The sequence below is a fragment of the Manis pentadactyla genome, chromosome 3, assembly GCF_030020395.1.
Source record: "Manis pentadactyla isolate mManPen7 chromosome 3, mManPen7.hap1, whole genome shotgun sequence".
NCBI lineage: Eukaryota > Metazoa > Chordata > Mammalia > Pholidota > Manidae > Manis > Manis pentadactyla.
Window position 1 is genome coordinate 100,484,664 of NC_080021.1, and position 23,089 is coordinate 100,507,752.

A 23,089-nucleotide genomic window follows, 5' to 3' on the forward strand; every position below is an offset into this window, starting at 1 on the left:
ATCAATAAGTTTGGTGATCTCCACTTCATTTAGCCCTCTTTCTGGTGTATGTCCTGTAGTTTCATTTGGAACATATTCCTCTGCTTCCTCATTTTGTCAGGGTTTCTCGGTTCCTTCCTTCCTATTAGATGGCTCTGTTATGCTTCTTGGCCTATAGAGTAATAGCTTTATGAATAAGGTACCCTATGGTGCCCAAAAGCTCAAGATTCTTTACTCTCCAGTGCCTGGTTCTACTTTTCAGGAGCCCCAGCTATTGACATGCAGTGGGCAGGGTTACCCTTCTGTCTGTCTTCTGTAGTGGTCTGAGTCTACACCAGCAGTTTGCTTCAGCCACTGCCTTTGTTACTATCAGTGCAGAAGTCTCTGCTGGGAATTCTGTGGGCAGGGCTGCCCTCTACCTGCCCTATAGCAATGGTAGGTCTGCAGGGTTAATGGGGTGGGCTCATGTGTGATTCTGCCCAGGTCGGATGCAGAGCACCAGGCTTGAACACCCATAGGATAGAAGGAACTCTTGTGGCTGGCTCCTGCAGGCACCTCCCTGGCTGGGCTTCCTCCCTGAAAAGGAGCCAAGAAAGCTGGGAGAGTCTCCCCCTGCCAGCCAGGCAGCAAAGTCTGATGCTGCTGCTGGGCCAAGTGGGTTGGCTCACTGGCAGTGCACACAGAGAGGGGTCTCGGGGCTGCATTGCCAGCAAGGGGAATGGAGCTTCTCAAACTGTTGGGCCAAGGAAGAGCTGGGGATGTATCCTCCACCTACCCTTTCTCCTGAGGAGAGAGCTCCATCCAACACTAGCCCCTCTGACACCCTTCCCACTGCTGGCCAGTCTTTCAAACTGCCACTTCTGCTTTGGGTCTCAGGACTGGAAGAGGGTGTTGGCCTTTCACAATGGCTGGAGTCTTAGCCTCCCAGAGTGTTCCACTTGTCCCTGGTGTCCAACCCTACTAATCACCAGAACCCAGTGTAATGTGGGCCCATGCTCCTGGAAGAGATCTCCAGGGCCAGGTGTGCAGCAATCCTGGGATCCTTCCCACTCCCTGCTCCGTTCCTCTTTCTCTTGCCTATAGGCTGGGTGGGTAAGGGCTTGGGTCCTGCTCGACTATGGCTTTGCCACTTTACCCTCTTCTGTGTGGTCTTCTCTTCTTCCCCAGGTGTAGGTGGTCTGTTCTACAGTCTTCAGGTCATTTTCAAGTTTAGTTGTATTTGCTGTATTTTCTTCCTTTATGTGTTTTTGGAAGGAGGTTTCCACCTTGCTTTCCTACTCTGCCTCACTTCTTAATTTACATAATGTTGTATGTCAAGTATATTTCAATAAAAAATATATTAAAAGGCTATATCACAAACATCCAAAATGCAGAACTAATAAAATGATCTGATATACCCTAGCTTAAGGCTAATAATAACAGAAGTAAAAGACCTACATATGAATAAACAAAGAATACTTGGCCATAGATGTTTCAAAATGACAATGAAAATGTCCTTTAGAAAGTCATTTTCATTTAAGCATATTTTGGCTAAGAAAGGAAGAACTCTTTTGCCTAAATGAAATTTCCCATTGCTAGAATCTCTGGGGCTGGCTGTCATTTTGGAGCATCTATACTAGTAACTTACCCTTACATTATACTGTAATGTATAGTACTATACATTTTATCTGTCTTAATCCACTCAACAGCCAAGTTGGGCAGTGGAGCAGATAAGGAAGTCCTTTTTCCAGGTGAGAAAAACCAAGGTCCACAAGGAATATATATTTCACATGGCTTGCACTAGATGCTAGCCCTTCTGTGGTGCCTCCTTTTTTTCTACATATTTTCTACCCTTCCAAGCCTTTCTCCTGGCTCAAGAAACTTATTATATATAAGTTCTTATTTAATCCTCAGAACACTGTGAGGAATGTAATATTCCCACTTACTATGAGATTTAAAGAACCTATGTAACAGAACCAAGCATGCCAAACTAGAAAGTAGCAAAGCCAGGATCTGAACTCAAGTCCTCCTGGTTCAAAACCTTGTCTTTTCTTTATCATGCTACACTGTAAAGTCCAACCCTCAGCCACATGGTCAAGAGCTTCCTGGCATCTAAATACTCCTCACATCCTGGCCTCCTTACTGATGGGATTTCTTGTGAAGTAATGATGTAGAAGGAGATTGGTAAAGCAAGGGCGAGAGACATGTGCCTTTTTACTGCTCTTTTACAAAAAGATTACAGCAGTGGCATGGGTAAGAACCTAACATCTATTCACAGCTTGCATCGTTTTATCATAATCTTAGGATTCTTGGCATAGAGCATGCATGTGTCATTTGCTAATTTTATTTTCCTTCTTAAATCAAAAGAGAATGCCCCACTATGCCCCATAAAGCTTTGTGGGCATAACGGGTCATAGGGGCAAACAAACACTGGGCGAGGTGGAAGCTATTCAGCCAAACACATCAGGGATGAGAGTTGGGGGTTGAATACACACAGGAGGTCCCAAATAAGAATCCACCAGGTCCAGGACCAGGATAAAGAGAAGACAGGCAGAAAAGGTAGCATCTGGAATCTCACCCACCGTGACTTCATAGGCTCCAAATTTAGAGTTCCCATGAGAAATTAGAATTGTGTATTTGAGCAAGGCAAGATATGAACAAACATAGCAAGGCAAACTATTTTTGGAACACAAGAGAGGCAAAAGAGGGTAGTCCATTTCTTATCACTTTAAAGAAAATGCTATTTTCAACTCTTACTTCAGACCTGCTTACTGTATAGGGTAAATGTCATTACCAAAATACTGCAGAATGTCACAAATTAAGTCAAATGAAAGGTAAGTAGAATATCTGGCTAATGATTTAAGATTCCTATTGGGGAACATCATGTCATAGTCAAATCTACTGCTGCCTACCCCAAGTTTAATTACTACAAGTTTCCAGCACATGAAAAATTAACATGAATAAGATAAAGTGTTTTTTTGTATACATAGTCAAATAATCTACCAAATAGATTTATCTATTTCTGTTGGGTTTGAAGACTGTTAGTGATATCTAGAATTAATTATCACCTAAAGTTTCATATTTAAACAAATAATCATAGGAAAAAAATGTGACCCACAGTCCAAACCTCTAAAAGATACCTGTTGGAAACAGACTCACAAATACAGACAACAAACTGGTGGTTGCCCTAAGGGAGATGGGCAGGGATGGGAAAAATAGGTGAAGGAGATAAAAGGGAACAAACTTCCAGTTACAAAATAAATAAGTCACAAGGAGGAAAAGTACAGTATAGAGAACGTAGTCACTAATATTATAATAACTTTGTATGGTGACAGATGGCAACTATGCTTACCATGGTGTGCATTTCATAATGTATATAATTGTTGAATCACTATGTTGCAAATCTACAACCAATATAATATTGTATATCAACTCTACCTCAATAAAAAAAAGAATAGCCAATAAATAAATAAACAGAATAAAATAAAAAATAAAAGATACCTGTGGGGTTACAAAAACTTGAGGGGTAGGGGAAACACCAATTACAACAATTTGTAGTGGTTGTCTTAATGCCAAAGACCTTCATTTTCAGACAAACAAATAAGCAAACAAAATAAATCCAGACTAGTGAAGCCTTGTTCAATAAATGGATACCGTGTAGTTTCCTAGAGAGCAATATTTTCAAAGAAATGGCATCTGTCCTCTTAAAGCATCAGGTATGCCAGTCTATACCCCCTTAATTAATGCATAAGTCAAGAAAGAAAAAACATAGCGAAAACATACATCTAAAGTCAGCTGCCTTGAGATCAGACCTCATATGTGCTATTAAAATTTTTTCCAAACAACCCCAAGATTTTCTTTTCCCAAAATTTATTGGCTATTAAAAAAATGTTTCAAACACCCCCAGGATTTTCTTTTCCCAAAAGTTCATTCAGTTGCCTCTCACATGGCTGCCATCCTGTTTCAGAACTACCTATCTTGACATTCTTTCTTCCTGTTCTTCCCAACCTCTGGCCTCACTTCCTGAAGCTACAAGTACCTGTAAGCAAATGACTTTGTCCCCTGGCTGAGCCGAACTATCTGGAGAGTAGTCCCCATCCTGTCTGGACTGCTGCCTTCCCCGAGTCTTCCCCACAGCCACAGGGTTAACGGCTTCCAGGTGGGAGGGGTTGGGCAGCATTGTCACGTGAAGGGGATGGTGTGTGCCAAAGTCCAGGTCAACTGAGGAGGTCAGGTGAGACAGGACATCTCCAGTGGCTGAGACACTATCCGGAAATTCACTTAAGCCTCGCATTTTACGGAACATTAGCTATTGTAAAAAACATATGAGAAAAAAATGTCATTTATCATAATGGAGGCTAGGGCAGAAGTAGTTGATTTAAATCATACAATAAAGATAAACCTTTATGCCATGGTTGTATAACAATTATTACCATGCATTATTTACAGGATAGGCACAAACTTCTAACTGTTCAGATACATGGAACTATTTGGAGATCTTCATAATCAAAGTACCAACACTTTAAGAAGAATCTAACATGACACAGATAGTAAGTGACCTCTGCCTTGCAATAAGCAGAATGGTTTTTCTTAAATACACCTGTTAGAATATATTTTCCAAAGAACTTTGTGTTAATCTTGTTAAAAGTAGGAAGGAAATTAATTGAATAGGACTTAATCTCATTTGGACAGGGGATAATATTTATTGCTTAGCTCAAGTCACAGATAAAAAACTATACTGTCCAATTCTCAAAGGACTCTGCATACATTCTGTCACTTCATTTTCACAATATTCTACGAGACAGATGTTAGTACCCATTTAAAAAATGAACAAGCAAGATAAATTAATTTATTAAAGGTCTTTAGCTAGTAAGTAACAAAGTTGGGTTTCAAACCAAGGTGTTTAGCAGAAACAGCATGATTATTCTAAAGTATCCAAATTCAGTGACCCAAAAGCTCCTTCAATTTGTAAAAGCTTCTTAGTGACCTACCTACAGAGGAACATGCATATTCACACAGTGTAGGTACATATGTGTTTCTCACAGATATGTAATATACCATTACTTTGGTATCTTTGAATAATGTTTTTGTCTGCATTATCTTAGGCATGCAATTTCAGTTTAGGAATTTCTGCACAAATTTAAACACATACCTCCATCTGTCAATCACTTTACTTCTGTCATAGTCTACATTTTCTAAGGTATTTACCTTTTAAAAGCTGATTATCAATCTCTTAGCATCAGAAGAAAGTATGAGTAATAGTAAACCTTGGCCCCTCAACATGACATCACATAGATTTTCTAATGGTCTTAAGGATAACACATCCTTCCATGGGTTCTGCTCACTCCATCTAACTTTAACAGACCCTTAAACCTTTATAATTATTTTAAATCTTAATCTGGTCAAGAACAGTAGTGAGGTTTATCCATACATAGTGGCCAAACCTCAGTAAACACAAGTTACTCTGATGCTCCCTTACGTAAAGTCTTTAGTCTGGCTCTGAGATCTTTGGAGAGACATACAGAACAGCCGAGATGGACCGGACAGGAACACCAAGATCCAATTCTTTATAAAACCACTCACTTGGGTGATTTCTCAGGGTAACAATGTATTATTAGTTTTAGTACAATCTATTAACTATAAACTTTCCAAATCAACGGAAGGTAAAATTGACTTCTTGCAAGGTAAAATTGTATAAAATTGCCAGATCTTTGTGCTTGAGCAATTTTATTAAGAAAACTGTGCTTCAAAGAACAGAATTTATCTATTCACATCTTCCTTGAGCAAACAAACTAACCTTTAAGATCCCTGAGAGAAGAAAGAATCCACACAAGGATACACAGAAAACCAGCTCAAACACTGGTTCTATCCCACTGCATTAGGCTCCATCAGTAAACTGAGCTATCTCCTGGACCAAGGGCTCATATTTTTAGCTGGCTTCCGAAAAAAGAAATTATGACCATCTGTTTATTCTGTTAGAGTCAATTGTACATCAGAGAAAGTACCTTACCTCTGGAGGGAACTGCAAAAGGCCCGTCAGCAAATTAAGCCTCCCTCTATGGGGCATCCCAATTACAACATCAGTGATGCCACTGTAGGCTGACATTTTCAGCAACTTGTGGAAAAAGCCCATCATGCTTTCAGCACCTTCACCTCCATATCGCTTCACTGTGGCAAATTTGGTGGCCAAGAAGTGGTCAAACTCCTATAGAACATCAAGTCAGGCATATGAGTTACAGGAATTTAGCTGACTACACAGGTCAAACTCGGACATGTCTACGTGTGTTCTAACAAGCCCCCACGTGACTCTACATGGCCACAGGAGTGTCCCTTCATGACGTACCCCAGAGACAGATGATCCAGAGCACAGAGCATGGTGGGAAAGCCTTGCCAAGGCCACTTGACAGCAGTGGGCAACACGGAGAAACAACCTGAGGGCTAGAATAACAGCCCAAGAGGAACCCCCTCTGAATGTGTGTTCATTCTTCTGGAGTTGGGGCTGGGCCTTCAATTACCGCTGCCTCTCCCAGAACTTGAGTTTAGTAGAGGGCTCTGCAGATCAATTTCCTCAAGGCTGCAAACTATCCAACTCTACAAATCACTGGAATAGGCTTCTTGTCATTTTGATATTCCTGAGTCCTGATCAAAGCCCTGCCAGAGATTCAATTCCATTCATATGTATTGAGAGCCTCTTCCACACAGGGTTCTTTTTTTGGGGATCACTTCAGGTAATAAAAAGGGAAATAAGATTTTAAGGACTTTGCAACTTCTATAGAGTGAATAGACAGATACATTAAAAGTATTTTGATAAGGAGAACCAATAGCTCTGCTGTTTTGTGATCTGCTTTATGCTACTTAGAATATTCTACTTAAAATAAAGTGGTGCATGTTTTATTATCTGTCATGTTGAAGGAATAGGGGGTAAGTGTGGGATGGTCAGAGAATTAATGCAGTAATTCCCTCTCTTCAATATTTATGTATCTTTGTAGAAAATGAGCCAACTGGTCCCACTGATATTAGCTGCTACTTTTATACCTGAGAGTCTAGCATCAGCTTTGACAGATGTTTCCGCTCTTCTATGGTAAATGTCTCCTTTGTTAGTTCCTCAAACCGTTTGGCAAACCAGTCTTTCTCTTCCTGGCTCTGAAGTTGGGAGGTTTCGATAGAAATATGCCCACAGTATATCTGGTTGAGATAGGCTAATACTTCCTCAAGAGAGGCCTTGTCCTTCCCCATGTTCAATAATCCTATGAAATGGAATCAAAAGGAACATTTTAAAGCATAATCAACCCTGTAACTAATCACAGAATGCACCAAAATAATACCTCCATTCAGAGCATTTTGTTCCAAATAACTTGGGTCACCATCAGTAGTTATCCAGATTTTTCTAAAAAGCCATGAAATAGTAAAACTAGGACAGGGCATAAAACTCTTTCTCCACAAGGATATACCCCTTCTGTTTTATGCCAAATTTTGATTCCTAACTAAAATTTGAAGCCTAATATTCACCACAAATCATATGTCCTACCTTACCTGAAATACCGACTACAATGTTCAAATCCTTTTAATATCTATAAATGTCTATTATTGAACAGTTGGTCTCACTGTGAATATTGATAGCAAAGCAACATTTTAAGGTAAAGGGAAATCTCCCTGAACTTTAGTGGAAGAAAAGGAAGGTTTGCCCTATGTTATTAGCTCAGCAACAAATCAGCTAGCAGTCATTTGCCTAAACCTACAATGTGAGTTTAACAAACCAACATTTACTTTACATTGCTTATGGTTTCTTAAAATAAGCTTTAGATCTTTGTTATTGATTGGCCATTCCACTTAATGAAAGTTGCTGTACATACACATTGCCTAGCTTCTCTCTGCCTCACATTTTAATCTGTAAAGCAGGAGCAATCAAGGCATCTCATGGGTAGTTGTGACGAATACATGAGATAGGAAGTAACCCAAATGTCCATTGGTGGATTAAGGGATAAACAAAATATGGACTAGCCATACACTGGAGTATTATTCAGCCACATCAAGAAATAAAGTACTGATTTATGCTACAAGATGGATGATCCTTAGAAATATTATGCTAGGTGAAAAAAGCCAGACCCAAAAGGCTACACACTATAGGATTCCATTTATATGAAATGTCAAGATTAGGCAAATCCACAGAGATAGAAAGTAGATTAGTAGCTGCCAGGGTCTGGGGGAGGGAAAAATAAGGAATGACTGCATATAGGCAAAAGATTTCCTGCATAACATTGTGAACATACTAAATATCACTAAATGTTTAAAATGGTTAAAGTGGCAAGGGTTATGTGTATTTTACCCCAATAAAGGAAAAAAGGCCCAAAAGGATTAAATGTGAAAATGCAGAACACCACACAGCATAAAAAATTGCTCTGGGGTTCTCATATTTTCTACTGTACTTATATTAACTACATGTATTTAAAATATTCAGAACCCATGCCTCTAAAAGAAGGAATATAAAGTTACATAGCTATAGATGAACATAGTTTTGTTCTATTTATCCAATAATAAGTTTAAAGAATCCACTGCATCCCAGAAGCTCTACTGCCATTGAGTGTACAAACATGACTAAGAAATAGTCTTTTTACTGAAGGAAACTCATAGCCTTATGGGGAGAAAATTATAAACAAATAATAATACAATGTCATATAGATTAGTGGTTTTTCCTAGAAAGACTGTATCTTCTGTTAAGTGACTTTACATTCTGGGCTAATGCTGAATTTTTTTTTTTATTAAGGTATCATTGATATACAATCCTATGAAGGTTTCCCATGAGCAATATTGTGGTTATAACATTCACCCATATTATCAAGTCCCCCCCACACACACCCCATTGCAGTCACTGTCCATCAATGTTGAATATTTTTTAGAACATTTGTAGGGTGGCCTTATTCTGAAATCAGATTAGGTTTTTAAAATTTGTTTTGGTAAATGTGCTATTGTTTAGAGTTGCCCCAGTACTATGAAAGCATAGGTGACCAAATATTGAAATCTACCTTGGCAAGCTCTGGCAGCTCTGTTTCACAGAGCAGGCAATGTTTGTTGAATGCTTAAAAATGAACAGGAGGACCCTAAGTTGATAGGATAGATGGGAGATCATTCCAGATAAAGGAAGTAATACATGCAAAAATGGACATATGAGTTGACAAAATAGCATTGGAACCCTATAACTAGATATAGCAAAAATAGGATACAACAAGGTATAGGGATGACTTTAAAACAGTAAGCTTTTTCCATTCCTGAAGAGCCATTTAAATGATGATAGAAAGCATAGGTTTTTGTCTGAGAGATTGGGAGTCACTGAAATCTTTTAGTTAACATCAGAATGATAATTTCAAAGTATATCTCCCATAGCAGTATGAAAGTGGGTAGAGGGAGAGAAGTAGGTGTTGAAACTGGAGGCAACATATGCAAAAGAGAAAACATCGAAAAGTCAGGAGAGAAATAATGAAGAGTTTAACTAAGGCAGCACCCTTAAAGTTTGAGCAAGAAAGAGATTTGAGCAATATTTAGGAAACAGAATTGATGAGAATTGATGAGATTTATACAGACTTTACTAATTAGGCAAAAACATTTTGCTGATCTTCAACACCGTGACAATTTTACAATCAGCTAATAATCAGGAACTGAGCAGAACTGTCCACCCTGCTCCAAGGGGTCCACACTACCTACCCCCCACACCCATTACCCCCACCTCTTCATGCCATGATTCCTCATACACCTTTGACCTAAACAGAAAAACGCCTTTTGCCTAATATATACATTATAACTCTAGTTTCAAAATGGTTTGATTTTGAAAGGACTATTTTCTATGTGGAATGAAAAAATAAATTCTTAAAGGTGGGGGCAGGGAATAGGAAAGAGGAGGGTTATGGAAACCCAAAGGAGAATGCCCAAACTCTCCTCAAAGGCAGCTGGGGTTATGTATGTGTTTGAGGGGGATGAGGAGGGAAGGATGGACAGGGAGGAAAGGGTGCTTAGAGATCAAAGGAGAGTGTACTAGGTGAATGGGAACTGGGGATAAAATATCAAATGCAAAAGAGCCGAAAAGCAATTTAAACAAACAAACAAATAAATAAATAAATAAAAATGATTAAGTATGATCACCAACAAGAATGAGCACTTTCTCATGGTCTAGCAGAAAGCGTAGTCATAAAAGTGGAAAAGGTTATATAGTTGGCAGGATTTCCATCTCTTTTAAGGCTGAATAATATTCTATTGTATGTAAATATACCACATTTTCCTCATCCACTCTGCTATTGATGGACATTTAGTTTGTTTTCATATCTTACTATTGCAATATATCTCTTCAAGACCATGATTTCTTTTTTTTTTTATGTCCAAAGATTTTTTTCAATTGAAATATCATTGATGTACAATCTTACATTAGTTTCAAGTATACACCACAGTGGTCAACAGTTACCCACATTATTAAATCCTCACCCCCACTAGTATAGCTATCTGTCAACACAGGAAGATGATACAGAATGATTGGCTATATTCTCCATTCTGTAGTACCACCCCGAGGACCAACCTACATTATGATTGAGAATTTTTTTGCCCCTTTATCCCTCTCACCCTTCTACCCACCCTTCCCAACCCCTCCCCCATGGTAACCACCAGTCCCTTCTTAGTGGCTATGAGTCTACCGCTGATTTTGTTTATTGTTTTGCTTTGTATTTATATTCCACAAATAAGTGAAATCATAAGGTATTTTTCTCTGCCTGGCTTATTTCACTGAGCATAATACCCTCTAGATCCATCCATGTTGCAAATGGCAGGATTTCTTTTATTTTAATGGTTGAATAATATTTCATTGTGTGTATGTACCACATCTTCTTTATCCATACCTCTACTGATGGACACTTAGGTTGCTTCCATATCTTGGCTATTGTAAACAATGCAGCAATAAACATAGGAGTGCATGTATCTTTCGAATCAGGGATCTTGTTTTCCTCAGGTAAATTCCTGGAAGTTTCAAGACCCTGATTTCAATTCCTTTGGACAAATAACCCAAAAGTGGGGTTGCTGTATCATATGGTAATTCTATTTTTAATTTTTTGAGGACCTGCCATATTCTTTTCTATAGTGGTTGCTCCTACTCACATTCTCACCAATGGTGCACATGGATTCTCTTTTCTCCACATCCTATTAACACTTGTCACCTTTTGTCTTTTTGATAATTCTAACAGGAGTTAGGCGATTTCTCACTCTGGTTTTGATTTGCATTTCCCTGATGACCAGTGATGTTGAGCACCTCTTCACATACCTGTTGGGCCATCTGTATGTCTTCTTTGGTAAATATGTTTTTGAATGCAGAGGAAATGGGCCCTATCAGAACACCATTCTAGAACCTCAAGACTGTTCCCCTTAGACAGTGCTTGAATGTGCCCCTCACTGTCTCCTCACACCCCATGGAGGCTTTGGCTCCAAAAGGCATGTATATTCTTCAAGAACAGAAAGGAACCCTGCCCTGTGATGGCAGCTGTCAGATATGGCCAGTGCATTGTCAGTGGGCTTTACCTGTGGTATGAAAGGGTCCCTGCAGGGTCTGCACAAGGGCTTGGATTTCAGGCACGTTCTCTTGCAGGGTTTGTCCAATGAAGAGGGGGTTGATTTTGGCAGCTTTATGACCATGCTCACAATATGCTGTCACCAACCTGGCAAGGCCATGATCAACTAATTCAGAGGAAAAATAAAACAGTACAGTTTAGGAAATGCCCACAAACCACAAAAATCATTTTTTCAAGGAAGCATTTGTGGCCTTAGATTTTTTTTTTTTTGGTGTGTATTTATTTTTTTATTGTGGTAAAATACACATAATATAAAATTGGCCATTTTAGCCATTTTTAAGTTTATAGTCAATGGCATTAAGTACATTCACAATGTTGTGCAGCTATTGCCACCATCCCTCTCTAGAAAAATATCTTTGTAAACTGAAACTCTGAATCTAATAAACACTAACTCTCCATTTTCTCCTCTCCCCCTGCCCCTGGCAACCTCCAGTCTACCTTCTATTTCTGTGAATGTGACTACTTTAGTATAAAAGTACGTGTGTGTGTGTGTGTGTGTGTGTGTGTGTGTGTGTAGGGAGGGGTGGGAGTGGAGGGAGAGAAAGAGACAGAATATGAGATGTATTTATGCTTTTGTGTCTGGCTTATTTCACTTTGGCATAATGGCCTTAGACATTTTTTATGCATTGCTCTTACCCACCACATCAGCAAACAGATTTTAGGACTAAAGAATCTTAAAAATCCTAAAATCCTAAAAATTTTAGGACTAAAGAATCCAGGAAAATGGACTCATTTCCCTAACTTTATCCCATGATAGCTAAAATCAGTGAAAAAAAAAAAAGGGATATAGAACTATGAGTGGACTTTTGTAAAAATAACTGTGCTCAAGAAGACAAGTAGTGATTTTACAGCATCTTACTAGGCTGATGAACAGTGACTGTGAAGGGGTATGTTGGGGGGACATGGTGAACGGAAGAGCCTAGTAAACATAATGTTCTTCATGTAATTGTAGATTAATGATACCAAAACAAAAAATTTTTTTAAATAAATAAATAAATAAAAATTAAAGCTAAAAAAAACTTCCCTAAAAGCAGATTTATAAATTAGCCAGTAACTACATGAATAATCAGGAATAAATGTCATTTGAGCATGAAAAAAAATAATAATAACTGTGCCCATAGATAGTTATTAAAAGGGAACACCTTAATTGAAAATAACCATTAAAATGCCAAGATTATGGATAATTATGGTCCTCTTAACTATGATCTGAGATATTTTTATATATCTTACCTAAATATTAGAGGTAGGCAGAACTACAAAATCAATGTTATATTTTTTCCTTAAGTCTTACAGACCCCAGATACAGTTATTTAATAGACTCATGAAATCTTAGACTAGGAAAAGACCTTAGAAATGATCTTGTCACTCACATAATACAAACAAAACAAAACAACCTCCCCCTCTTAAAGCCCTAAATGAGTGGTTCCCTGTCACCAGTTAAAGTCATCATCTTTCAATGAATCTAATTCTATTTTAGATAATTTTATATTGACCCCAAAGCTGCTTCTCTTTCCTTTTGCACATGAAAGTTCTTCTAAAACTTGAAAAAAGTCCTTCTTGTCTACACTCAATTAACTTTCAGTTTATCAACTGAGCGGAAATCCCTGAAGATGAATAGATCTACTATTGAGGGCACACATTTTCTGAACATTTTTAAAATTTGTGTTTTTATTTTCAGAACCTAAGGGAAATTGTTAGCACATTTTGAAACACTTATTGACCATTTTGTGAATGCTTATTGCCATGCAATGATTTCAGAGCTACAGATGTGCTTCAGTTTATATTCTGAGTCCTGCAAATTGTATACCTTATCACAATACATAGATGTATTGACTATGGAAAAGATGTGTTTGTTTGTATTAATACAGAAGTTAAGAGGAACCACACTATGTCTAATCAACTAATCAAACAATCCCAGTAAATGAACTGATTTCAGGCTGGAGGTTAGTTATATAAGTGGGCACAGGGTTTTTCCTGAACCTTACTGAAGTTTTCATTTGCTGTTTTATGAAACAGGACACCTTCATGTTGTGGTTAAAATCCAAAGAGACCATGTCTAAAGCACTGTCCCTATTGGTCACTCCTTAAAAACACATTTTTCCCTGGGCCCTCTGGCATTGCAAGATCTGGTTTTCCTCCTAATTCACTGGCTACTCAACCTCAGTCACTTTTGGGGGGCTCCTTCTCTATCTATCTCTAAAATATTGGTATTTGGCAGCTCTACTTGGGGCCTTTGCAATCTATTTTCTCTCTAGGTTCTCTCTACCACTTTCCATCATTTCCAGTATCATCCACAAAACTACATCTTTATGCATTCAGGATGCTTTAATAAATGCTGTCAATTTTAAAGATTTGCATATACAAAAGCCAAAATAAATATATTTGAGTTAAAATACTTAGAACATCTCTCATTTCTTTATGATATGCTTTAATGACTTCTTAAAAACTGACCACATTCCAGTTTCAGATGCATTTAAGTGTTTCACCTATATTTCTTTTGTAGCAAATAATAAAATTAAAAGATTTAAAAGGATGGGAGCACAGTAATAGAATACATATATTCTTCATTAAAATTTTATTATTACTGTATAAATCAAAGGATTACTCTAAGAGAAAAATGAATAGCTTTCTGTTAAGCATAACACTGCCCAAATAACCTGGTACTCATGGTATTCTACAAAAGTCCAGAGAAATTGAATTTGATGTTTAAACCCCTAAGAAGTCAGAGAGTATAGGGGAAAAATCTATAACACATAGACACACTATTCTTCAAAACAAAATGGAAAATATCGGAGGCATGCTTCTGGCTCAGGAGACTGGCACACAGCATATGCTCCAGAAATACTCAATGAGGTCCTGAGATTCAGCATATTGTAACAGAGTCACAGACCCCACAGGATGAAAGTCTTCCAGAGACCTCAAACGTGCAATACCCACTACAGTGGGTCCTTCTTGCTCATTTTGAGTCCCTCTTTTCTGAGGACTACACCCTTCCATTCCAGGGAGCAGGTTCTAGTGGCCATCTCTCTATCACTCCATTCAGCCTCCCTACAAATGAATGGATTTCAGAGACACCTGAGTCCAAGTGGGTCAGATTCGATCATTCCAGAATTTGAGACCTGGAATTGATGGAGATGCTGTGAGAAAAGAGCCTGAGACTGCTGGCCTTAGGAAAGCCTGCTTGCAACATTGGTCCTTGGCTGGTGCCTGGGAACTTGGATTTCAGGAAGGTCCTCACCTGCCCCTAATTAATAAGGGTGTCCACTCAGCCCTGACTGGGCAAACAATGTGGTGTATGCTGAACACCTGCTTTCCTTCCAGGAGTCTGGAATTTTGGCATGTGCACAGGGTGCTTACATGAGTATCTCCCAATGAGTGCCAAGTCTCTAATGGGCTTCCCTGGGTAGAAACACCACATGCATGCTGTGCTGTTGTTCCTTGAAGAGGAGTGCATTCTGTCTCCCTTGTGGGAGAGGGAACATAAGGAAGCCTGCATAACATAATGTCCCTCCAGACTCTTCCTGTGCCTTTTTCCACCATGATCCAGATGCGTATCCTTATTACATCACTGTAATAAATCTGAACTGTGAGTACAACTATGTCCTGAGTGCCATGAGTCCTTCTGGTGAATCTCTGAATGTGGGAGTGGCCTTGAGAACCTCCAACACACATATGGGTACCACAGAAGCTGGGTACATTAACATTGCATCCTATGGGTCCACACACAGCTTCTGCCAACATTCCCAGAGTTGTCTCCATTTACTCCCTTCCCAGGTCTTGGTTGTTCCATACATCCTTCAGTTCTAGGAGATAGCCTTTTATCTTTCAAATATAATGTCCTCTTCACTTAAGACAGCCAATGTTGTTTTCTGTTGCTATGACAAAAAGAACCTTAGCTAATGCAAGAGTTAAAAAAACAAAAAAAGGATAGGGGTATCTACATCAATTACTTTATTGTCTGCTGTAAGCACACTGAATGCTGGGGGCACTGAATGGCATTTTATTTCCAGGAAGAAAAGTGTTCATATTAACCAGCATGAAGTACACTGACTGACAGGTAATTTAAACTAAACTTAGCACTTAAACTAAAAGTCAACTTAGTTCTTTTGCGTCATCTGGTCATAAGCAGCCTCCCCGCAAAATATCTAGATCATATGCACAGTCTATTTCCATTCAAGGCAGCATAAGCTTAAAGCAAGTGAGAACACTGGATATCTATAAAAACACTGAAGACTCCAAGAAAGAGAGTTTCATAATTGGAGTCCCTTAGAATCCTATTACAAAGAAGATGTCTCCAGCTTCAACTTAGGAGCTTTATAGATAACCATATTAAAAGTCAAAATTTTGTACCATAACACTACATCCTATACAGCAAACTCAGACCTCAGTCATGCAACTGAATTCATTTACTATCAGATCCTCTCTTCTCATCTCAAACACAATATCTTTATAAAATAAATTTATTTCACTAGAAATATTTTCTTACAAAAAAGACAGATTTTATATAGAAACCTTGTTCAGCTCCTTTCCGTTTTTTCTGAATCCTTTCTTAAGTCATTGCAAGGTAGATAAGTAAGAGTCACCGATTGATAATAAATGTCAGTGATCATTTATTGAGGACTAACTTTTGTTACACCTGTGCTGGATTTTGTGCAGACATCATCGTACCTAACTCTTGCAACAACTCTTAAATAGCTGTCCTTATCTGCAGAAGAATAAACTCAGGCACAAAGAAGTTAAGTGACTTGCAAAAGGTGACATCAGTCAAGAAGCTGGAATATGAACTCAAGCACATTTGGCTTCAATTCAGTGTCTTATCCATTACATTGTAACAAAAACGGAAAAGGCAAGTTCAGAGCCTACAGCAAAAGAGATAAGAGTACTAGAAGTCACTGAGACATTAAAAAAGAAAAAAGCACAAGAGTTAATGTCATTAGTTTATTTTGGTCTGCATTTGTCCTTCAGAATTACCTAGATTTTTTAAAATCTCTAGTATAATAAGATTTTCTTCAACTGTTTTCTCCATGACTCCAGTAAAGGATCCAGTTATTTGTAATACGCAGCATACCTACAAACTTACTTCAACTACTAGAGCTCAGTGTCAAGGTCAGTAATCACTAAATGTTGTTTGGAATCCTAAGGCTCCCAATTGCTGATGGGCCCCAAATTATGCCATTTTTATAATCCAAATCCTCCATATCAAAATTTATACCCATGAATCACCACTCTTAAACCCACATCCATTTTAAATTGGGATTATTGGTAAATAAATCCAAGTTTACTTGGAGATTGAGGCTTACAGAGGTTAAAGTGCAAGCTGTTACTAATTGTCAGCTACAAAGAACACTCATCAGTCAAATTTTAACTAGTGAAACTATTACCATCCCAAAGGTTACTAGAAGCAAATTCAATATCTCTTTAAAGCCTAATACAATGGAAGTCTTAGTGAATGATGTAGTGGTCCTCTGCAGGCATTGATTTTTAGCCAAGATAAATACATGAAGGAAGAATGCTGAGGAAGGGCAGAGGAGGAGGGAGGCACAATAATTTGACCATGCCTCCTCCCACTTCACATGTCACCTTTCATGTAGGAGGACATGTGTTCATTTTCAGTAGGTTTTTTTCTTCTAATTTGCTTTGCCAATACCAAAAAGTTATGTGAGTGACCCATTGCACCAACTCAGTTATTCTTCTCAATCAAGACGGTGCCTTTTAGGACAACTGAGAAGTATTATGAAAAAAGACTAGAGCCAATCAAACCATGTCCTTGGTCTCATCTGCCTCCTATTCTAATTATTGAAACTGACCATAAGCCAAATTTATACAGAATGTAAGGAAAAACCCAGCAAGTCTTGTTTTCATCAGCAGAAAAGAAGTTACTACTTTTTCTAAAACATAGAAATATAGTGTATTTCCCAATATATAAAGTGTTTCTTGTCATGATATTTTGTGTTATGGTAGTACATGCAAAATTGTAATGAACTAAATGTCACAAATAAATTGCATATACACAGAACCCTATTTCCATTTTTTAGTAGGAATAAACCATTTAATAAGTCTCCAGGTTAAGTATAGAGCTGAGAGGAATCTTTGCCAGACAAGATCTTACAATGTAAGTGAGAAGACGGTCCCTACATAAAACTGCACGTAATCAGGAAAAGTTCAGTAGAGTCCAAGGGGTCCCATGCTGAAAGTCAAGGGAGTTCAGATTAGGAAAGCCTGAAGTTGTCTGGAAAGTATCACAGAAGAGATGGGAATGGAGTTGGACTGTGGGGAATGGGTAAGAAGTAGGGAGGCCCCAGGAAGGGGAGAAAGGTTTTGGATTAAGGCAAGAACATGGGGAAATTTATGTGGAGCTAATTAAGAAGGTAGGATGAGTCAAGAAACATGAAGGGCACTGAGCTAAAGGCACAAGCTAAAGAATTTTGATTTTATTCTGAGAGGTAAGTAGAACCTTTGGAGACTTGAGAAAGAAAATGACTCAAAGAAACCAATATTTTAGAAAGAATGGACTAAGTTACAAGGGAACCAGACTATACATTTACATACCAGTATACCAGCATTTTCCATTTTGAAGTCATGGATCTCTTTGAGAATGTAAAGATTGCTACAGGTTCTTTGCCTAGAAACAGACACACACAGAACTATGCAAAGTACACAGACCCTCTGAAATCTTTTCATAGCAATGCAAGGATACAGGTTAAGAACCCTTAATTAAACTATTTTGTTTTTTGCAGCAGACCAGAACTGAAGGCTTAGATGCCAGTTAGTGAAAATGTAAAGAAAGCGAGGGTTGGAGAAATATAAGTGCTCAAAATTTGACAGCAAGTGTGAGGTGAAAAAGTTGAAGGTGGACTGCTTGTCCCAGATTTTTATAACTCATCTGCAGCAGAGACTGCTATAACTCCCAAATCTGCACCCCTTTTGTTTCCTGGTAATGGACAGGTGACTATATGGCCACCCAGAATAGAGATACAGGTCCCAGCCTTCCATACAGCCAGTGTAACCATGTGACTAAGTTATGACCAATGATAAGGTAGAAAAAGTGATGTATGCCACTCCTGGGTTTTGCTCTTAAAGGGAGGGGTGTTCATTTCCTTTCCCCCTTTCCTCCTTCCTGTTGGCCAGAATGTGGAAAGTGACCCATGCAATTCTCCTTGCCTTTCTCCCACAGCTTAGCTGGAGATAATGATCTGCAAAAAGAGTTATTACAAATACTGTGATACTTTCTGAAACAAAAAGAAAAAGAAACTCTCACAGATCTACATGCGATGGAAATCATGAAAAAAGTTACAAAATGCCCTACTTGCCTTTAAATTTTATACAGAGTAAGAAAATAAGGAAAATGAAATAGTCATTGCTCTTAGCAACAAAATTCCTTAAACCAGATCCTGTAACTGCAACAAACAATTGTTCCCAGTATTGATTTTACTCTCCCCTTCCAATAACACATAAAATGGAATCCTTAGATTCAAGATGGCGGCATGAGAGGTAAGACAGAACTCCTCCCCAAAACACACATAGTATGAAAATATAGTTAATACAACTAACCCTAAAATGGCAACAGGAAAGAAGGCTGCACCAGACTACATACACCTGGAGAAGAGAGCAGACCTCACGAAACAGGGTAACATACCAAAGCCCTGATCTGGCAGGACCCAAGCCCTTCCCCCACCCCAGCTCACAGGTGGGAGGAAGAGAAACGGAGAGGGGAGGGGGTGGAAACCTAAGACTGCTGAACACCAAGGCCTGGAGATCTGCTTTGGAACACAAACCTACATTGTGTGGTGCTCTGGAGGTTGGTGGGGTTGGTGAGCTGGGACAGCGGAGTGCTTGAGAGACTGAGATTCTGGTCATTTGTGGAGGATGGGAATCCACATCCGGCCACTCTGGAATAAAGGAAAGGCGGGTGGTCTGAGAGGCTTCCTAGCAGCGAGAGGGTGGCTGAAGGGGTGGGTTTGCATGGAGCTTGCTGCACGGGAGAAGGGATAGGTGAAAAAGGTTGGGCATGGTCTGCCCAGCAGGTTGGGAACGTTGAGCAGCTTCAGGTGCTCCATCCCCCTGGCTGGCTACTCATCTCCAAGGCCCCCCACTGTGACATGCAGCCTATTGTGCCTTCCTCCCGGCCTGCTGGCACCAGCTTGCAAACCGGCAGTCACTGTGCTGGCATCAGTGCCAGAAGAGATGGGATGCTACAAGAGCTAGAGATGCAGAGCATAGAGGCTTACACCTGTGTGCTCAGGCCCTGACTTTGACACTGGAGACAGCCACGGCAGCCAGGAATCAGGAAACAGCTCTTTGCTCCCCTCAGGCACCAGCACCACTCCCCTTCAACCCCCAACCTCACTCCAGGGGCTGAGTAGCTCCAGAGAATGGAGCTTCTGGGCACTAGAGGGCATCACACAGAAATATGAAACATCAAAGGAACCTGGTTCAGACCAAATCTCACAAACCCCAGAAAAAGGGGCGAATGAAACTGAACTCACCAATCTTCCTGAAAGACAGTTTAAAATAAAAATCACAAACTTGCTCATGGAGGTAGAGAAAAATATTCAAGAACTCAGGAATGAATATAAGAAGGAGATTCAATCATTAAGAAATTCCATATCTGAAATGAAACATACAATGGAGGGATTTAAAAGTAGATTAGATGTAGTAGAAGAGATGGTAAATGGAATAGAAACTAGAGAAGAGGAATACAAAGAAGCTAAGGTACATAGAGATAAAAGGATCTCTAAGAATGAAAAAATATTGAGAGAACTGTGTGACCAATCCAAATGGAACAATATTTGCATAACAGGGGTACCAGAAGAAGAAGAAGAGAGAGAGAGAAAAAGGGATAGAAAGTGTCATTGAGGAGGTAATTGCTGAAAACTTCAACAGTCTGGGGAAGGAGATAGTCTCTCAGGCCATGGAGGTGCACAGATCTCCCAACACAAGGGACCCAAGGAAGACAACATCAAGACATATAATAATTAAAATGGCAAAGATCAAGGATAAAGACAGACTTTCAAAAGCAGCTACAGAGAGAATAAAGATCACATACAAAGGAAAACTCATCAGGCTATCTCAGATTTCTCAACAGAAATCTTACAGGCCAGAAGGGATTGGCATGATATATTTAATGCAATGAAAAAGAAGGGCCTCAAACCAAGAATACTCTACCCAGCAAGGTTATCATTTAAATATGAAGGAGGGTTTAGACAATTTTCAGATAAGCAAAAGCTGAGAGGATTTACCTCCCACACACCACCTCTACAGTGCATTTTGAAGGGACTGCTATAGATAGAAGTAGTCCTAAGGCTAAACAGCTGTCACCAGGGATTTAAAAGCAGATTAGATGTAGTAAATAAATAAGGGAAATAAAACCACAGCAAAGTTGAACAATTACTTACTAAGCAGATGCAAAATCAAAGCAACTACCCCCAAAGTCAATCAAGGGACAGACAAAGAGTACAGAATATGATACCTAACATATAAAGAATGGAGGAGGAAGAAAAAAGGAGGAAAAAAAAAAAAAGAACCTTTAGGTTGTGTTTGTAATAGCATACTAAGTGAGTTAAATTAGACCATTAGACAGCAAAGGAACTGCTCTTGAACCTTTGGTAACCATGAATCCAAAGCCTGCAATGGCAATAAGTACATATCTATCCATAATCACCCTAAATGTAAATGGTCTGAATGCACCAATCAAAAGACATAGAGTCACTGAATGGATAAAAAAACAAGACCCATCTATATGCTGCCCACAAGAGACTGACTTCAAACCCAAAGACATATACAGACTGAAAGTAAAGGGATGGAAAAAGATATTTCATGCAACTAATAGGGAGAAAAAAGTAGGAGTTGCAGTACTTGTAACAGACAAAATAGACTTCAAAACCAAGAAAGTAACAAGAGACAAAGGAGGACATTACATAATGATAAAATAAAAGGGTCAGTCCAACAAGAGGATGTAACTATTGTAAATATCTATGCACCAACACAGGATCAACTACATATGTGAAACAAATGCTAACAGAATTAAATGGGGAAATAGAATGCAATGCATTCATTTTAGGAGACTTCAACACACTGCTCACTCCAAAGGACAGATCAACCAGACAGAAAATAATTAAAGAGACACAGGCACTGAACAACATATTAGAACAGATGGACCTAACGGACATCTACAGAACACTCCATCCAAAAGCAACAGGATATACATACTTTTCAAGTTTACATGGAACATTTTCAAGAATAGATCATATACTAGGCCACAAAAAGAGCCTCAGTAAATTAAAAAGATTGAAATTGCACCAACCAGCTTCTCAGACCACAAAGGTATGAAAGTAGAAATAAATTACACAAAGAAAATGAAAAAGCCCACAAACACATGGAGGCTTAATAACATGCTCCTAAATAATCAATGGATCAATGACCAAATAAAAAAGAGATCAAGCAATATATGGAGACAAATGACAACAATAATTCAACAACACAAAATCAGTGGGATGTAGCGAAGGCCGTGTTAAGAGGGAAGTATAGTGGAATACAGGCCTACCTCAGGAAAGAAGAACAATTCCAAATGAACAGTCTAAACTCACAATCAACAAAACTAGAAAAGGAAGAAGAAATGAGGCCCAAAGTCAGTGGAAGGATGGACTTAATAAAGATTAGAGCAGAAATAAATAAAATCGAGAAGAATAAAACAATAGAAAGAATCAATGAAACCAGGAGCTGGTTCTTTGAAAAATAAACAAAATAGATAAACCCCTAGCCAGACTTACCAAGAAAAAAAGAGAGTCTACACACATTAACAGAATCAGAAATGAAAAAGGAAAAATCATGATGGACACCACAGAAATACAAATAATTATGAGAGAATACTATGAAAAATTATATGCCAACAAACCACATAACCTAGAAGAAATGGACAACTTTCTAGAAAAATACAATCTTCCAAGGCTGATCGAGGAAGAAACAGAAAATCTGAATTGACCAATTACCAGCAAGGAAATTGAATTCATAATAAAAAACCATCTAAGAACAAAACTCCTGGACCAGATGGTTTCACCACTGAATTTTATCAAACATTTAGTGAAGACCTAATACCCATCCTCCTTGAAGGTTTCCAAAAAGTAGAAGAGAAGGGAATACTCTGAAACTCATTCTACGAGGCCAACATTACTCTAATACCAAAACCAGACAAAGACACCACAAACGAAGAAAATTACAGACCAATATTCCTGATGAACACAGATGCAAAAATACTCAACAAAATATTAGCAAACTGAATTTAAAAATACATCAAGAAGATCATACACCATGATCAAGTGGGATTCATCCCAGGGATGCAAGGATGGTACAACATTCGAAAAACCATCAGCATCATCCACCACATCAATAAAAAGAAGGACAAAAAACACATGATCGGCTCCATTGATGCTGAAAAGTATTTGACAAAATGCAACATCCATTCCTGATAAAAACTCTCAGCAAAATGGGTATAGAGGGCAAGTACCACAACACAGTAAAGATCATATCTGACA

The 23,089-nt window shown here is 38.7% G+C and overlaps 1 protein-coding gene across 2 annotated transcripts in view; it reads right to left on the reverse strand.

The window, feature by feature from the left end:
• Positions 1–23,089, reverse strand: part of DHTKD1 (dehydrogenase E1 and transketolase domain containing 1) — a 72,197-nt gene that overhangs the window by 44,144 nt on the left and 4,964 nt on the right. For both annotated transcript variants that reach the window (XM_036908096.2, XM_036908099.2), the window contains exons 2-5: positions 11,509–11,664; positions 6,994–7,205; positions 5,969–6,163; positions 3,998–4,267 (exon numbers count right to left, since the gene is read on the reverse strand). In XM_036908096.2, the coding sequence (XP_036763991.1) occupies positions 3,998–4,267; positions 5,969–6,163; positions 6,994–7,205; positions 11,509–11,664 (833 nt within the window). The remainder of the gene's footprint in view (positions 1–3,997; positions 4,268–5,968; positions 6,164–6,993; positions 7,206–11,508; positions 11,665–23,089) is intronic.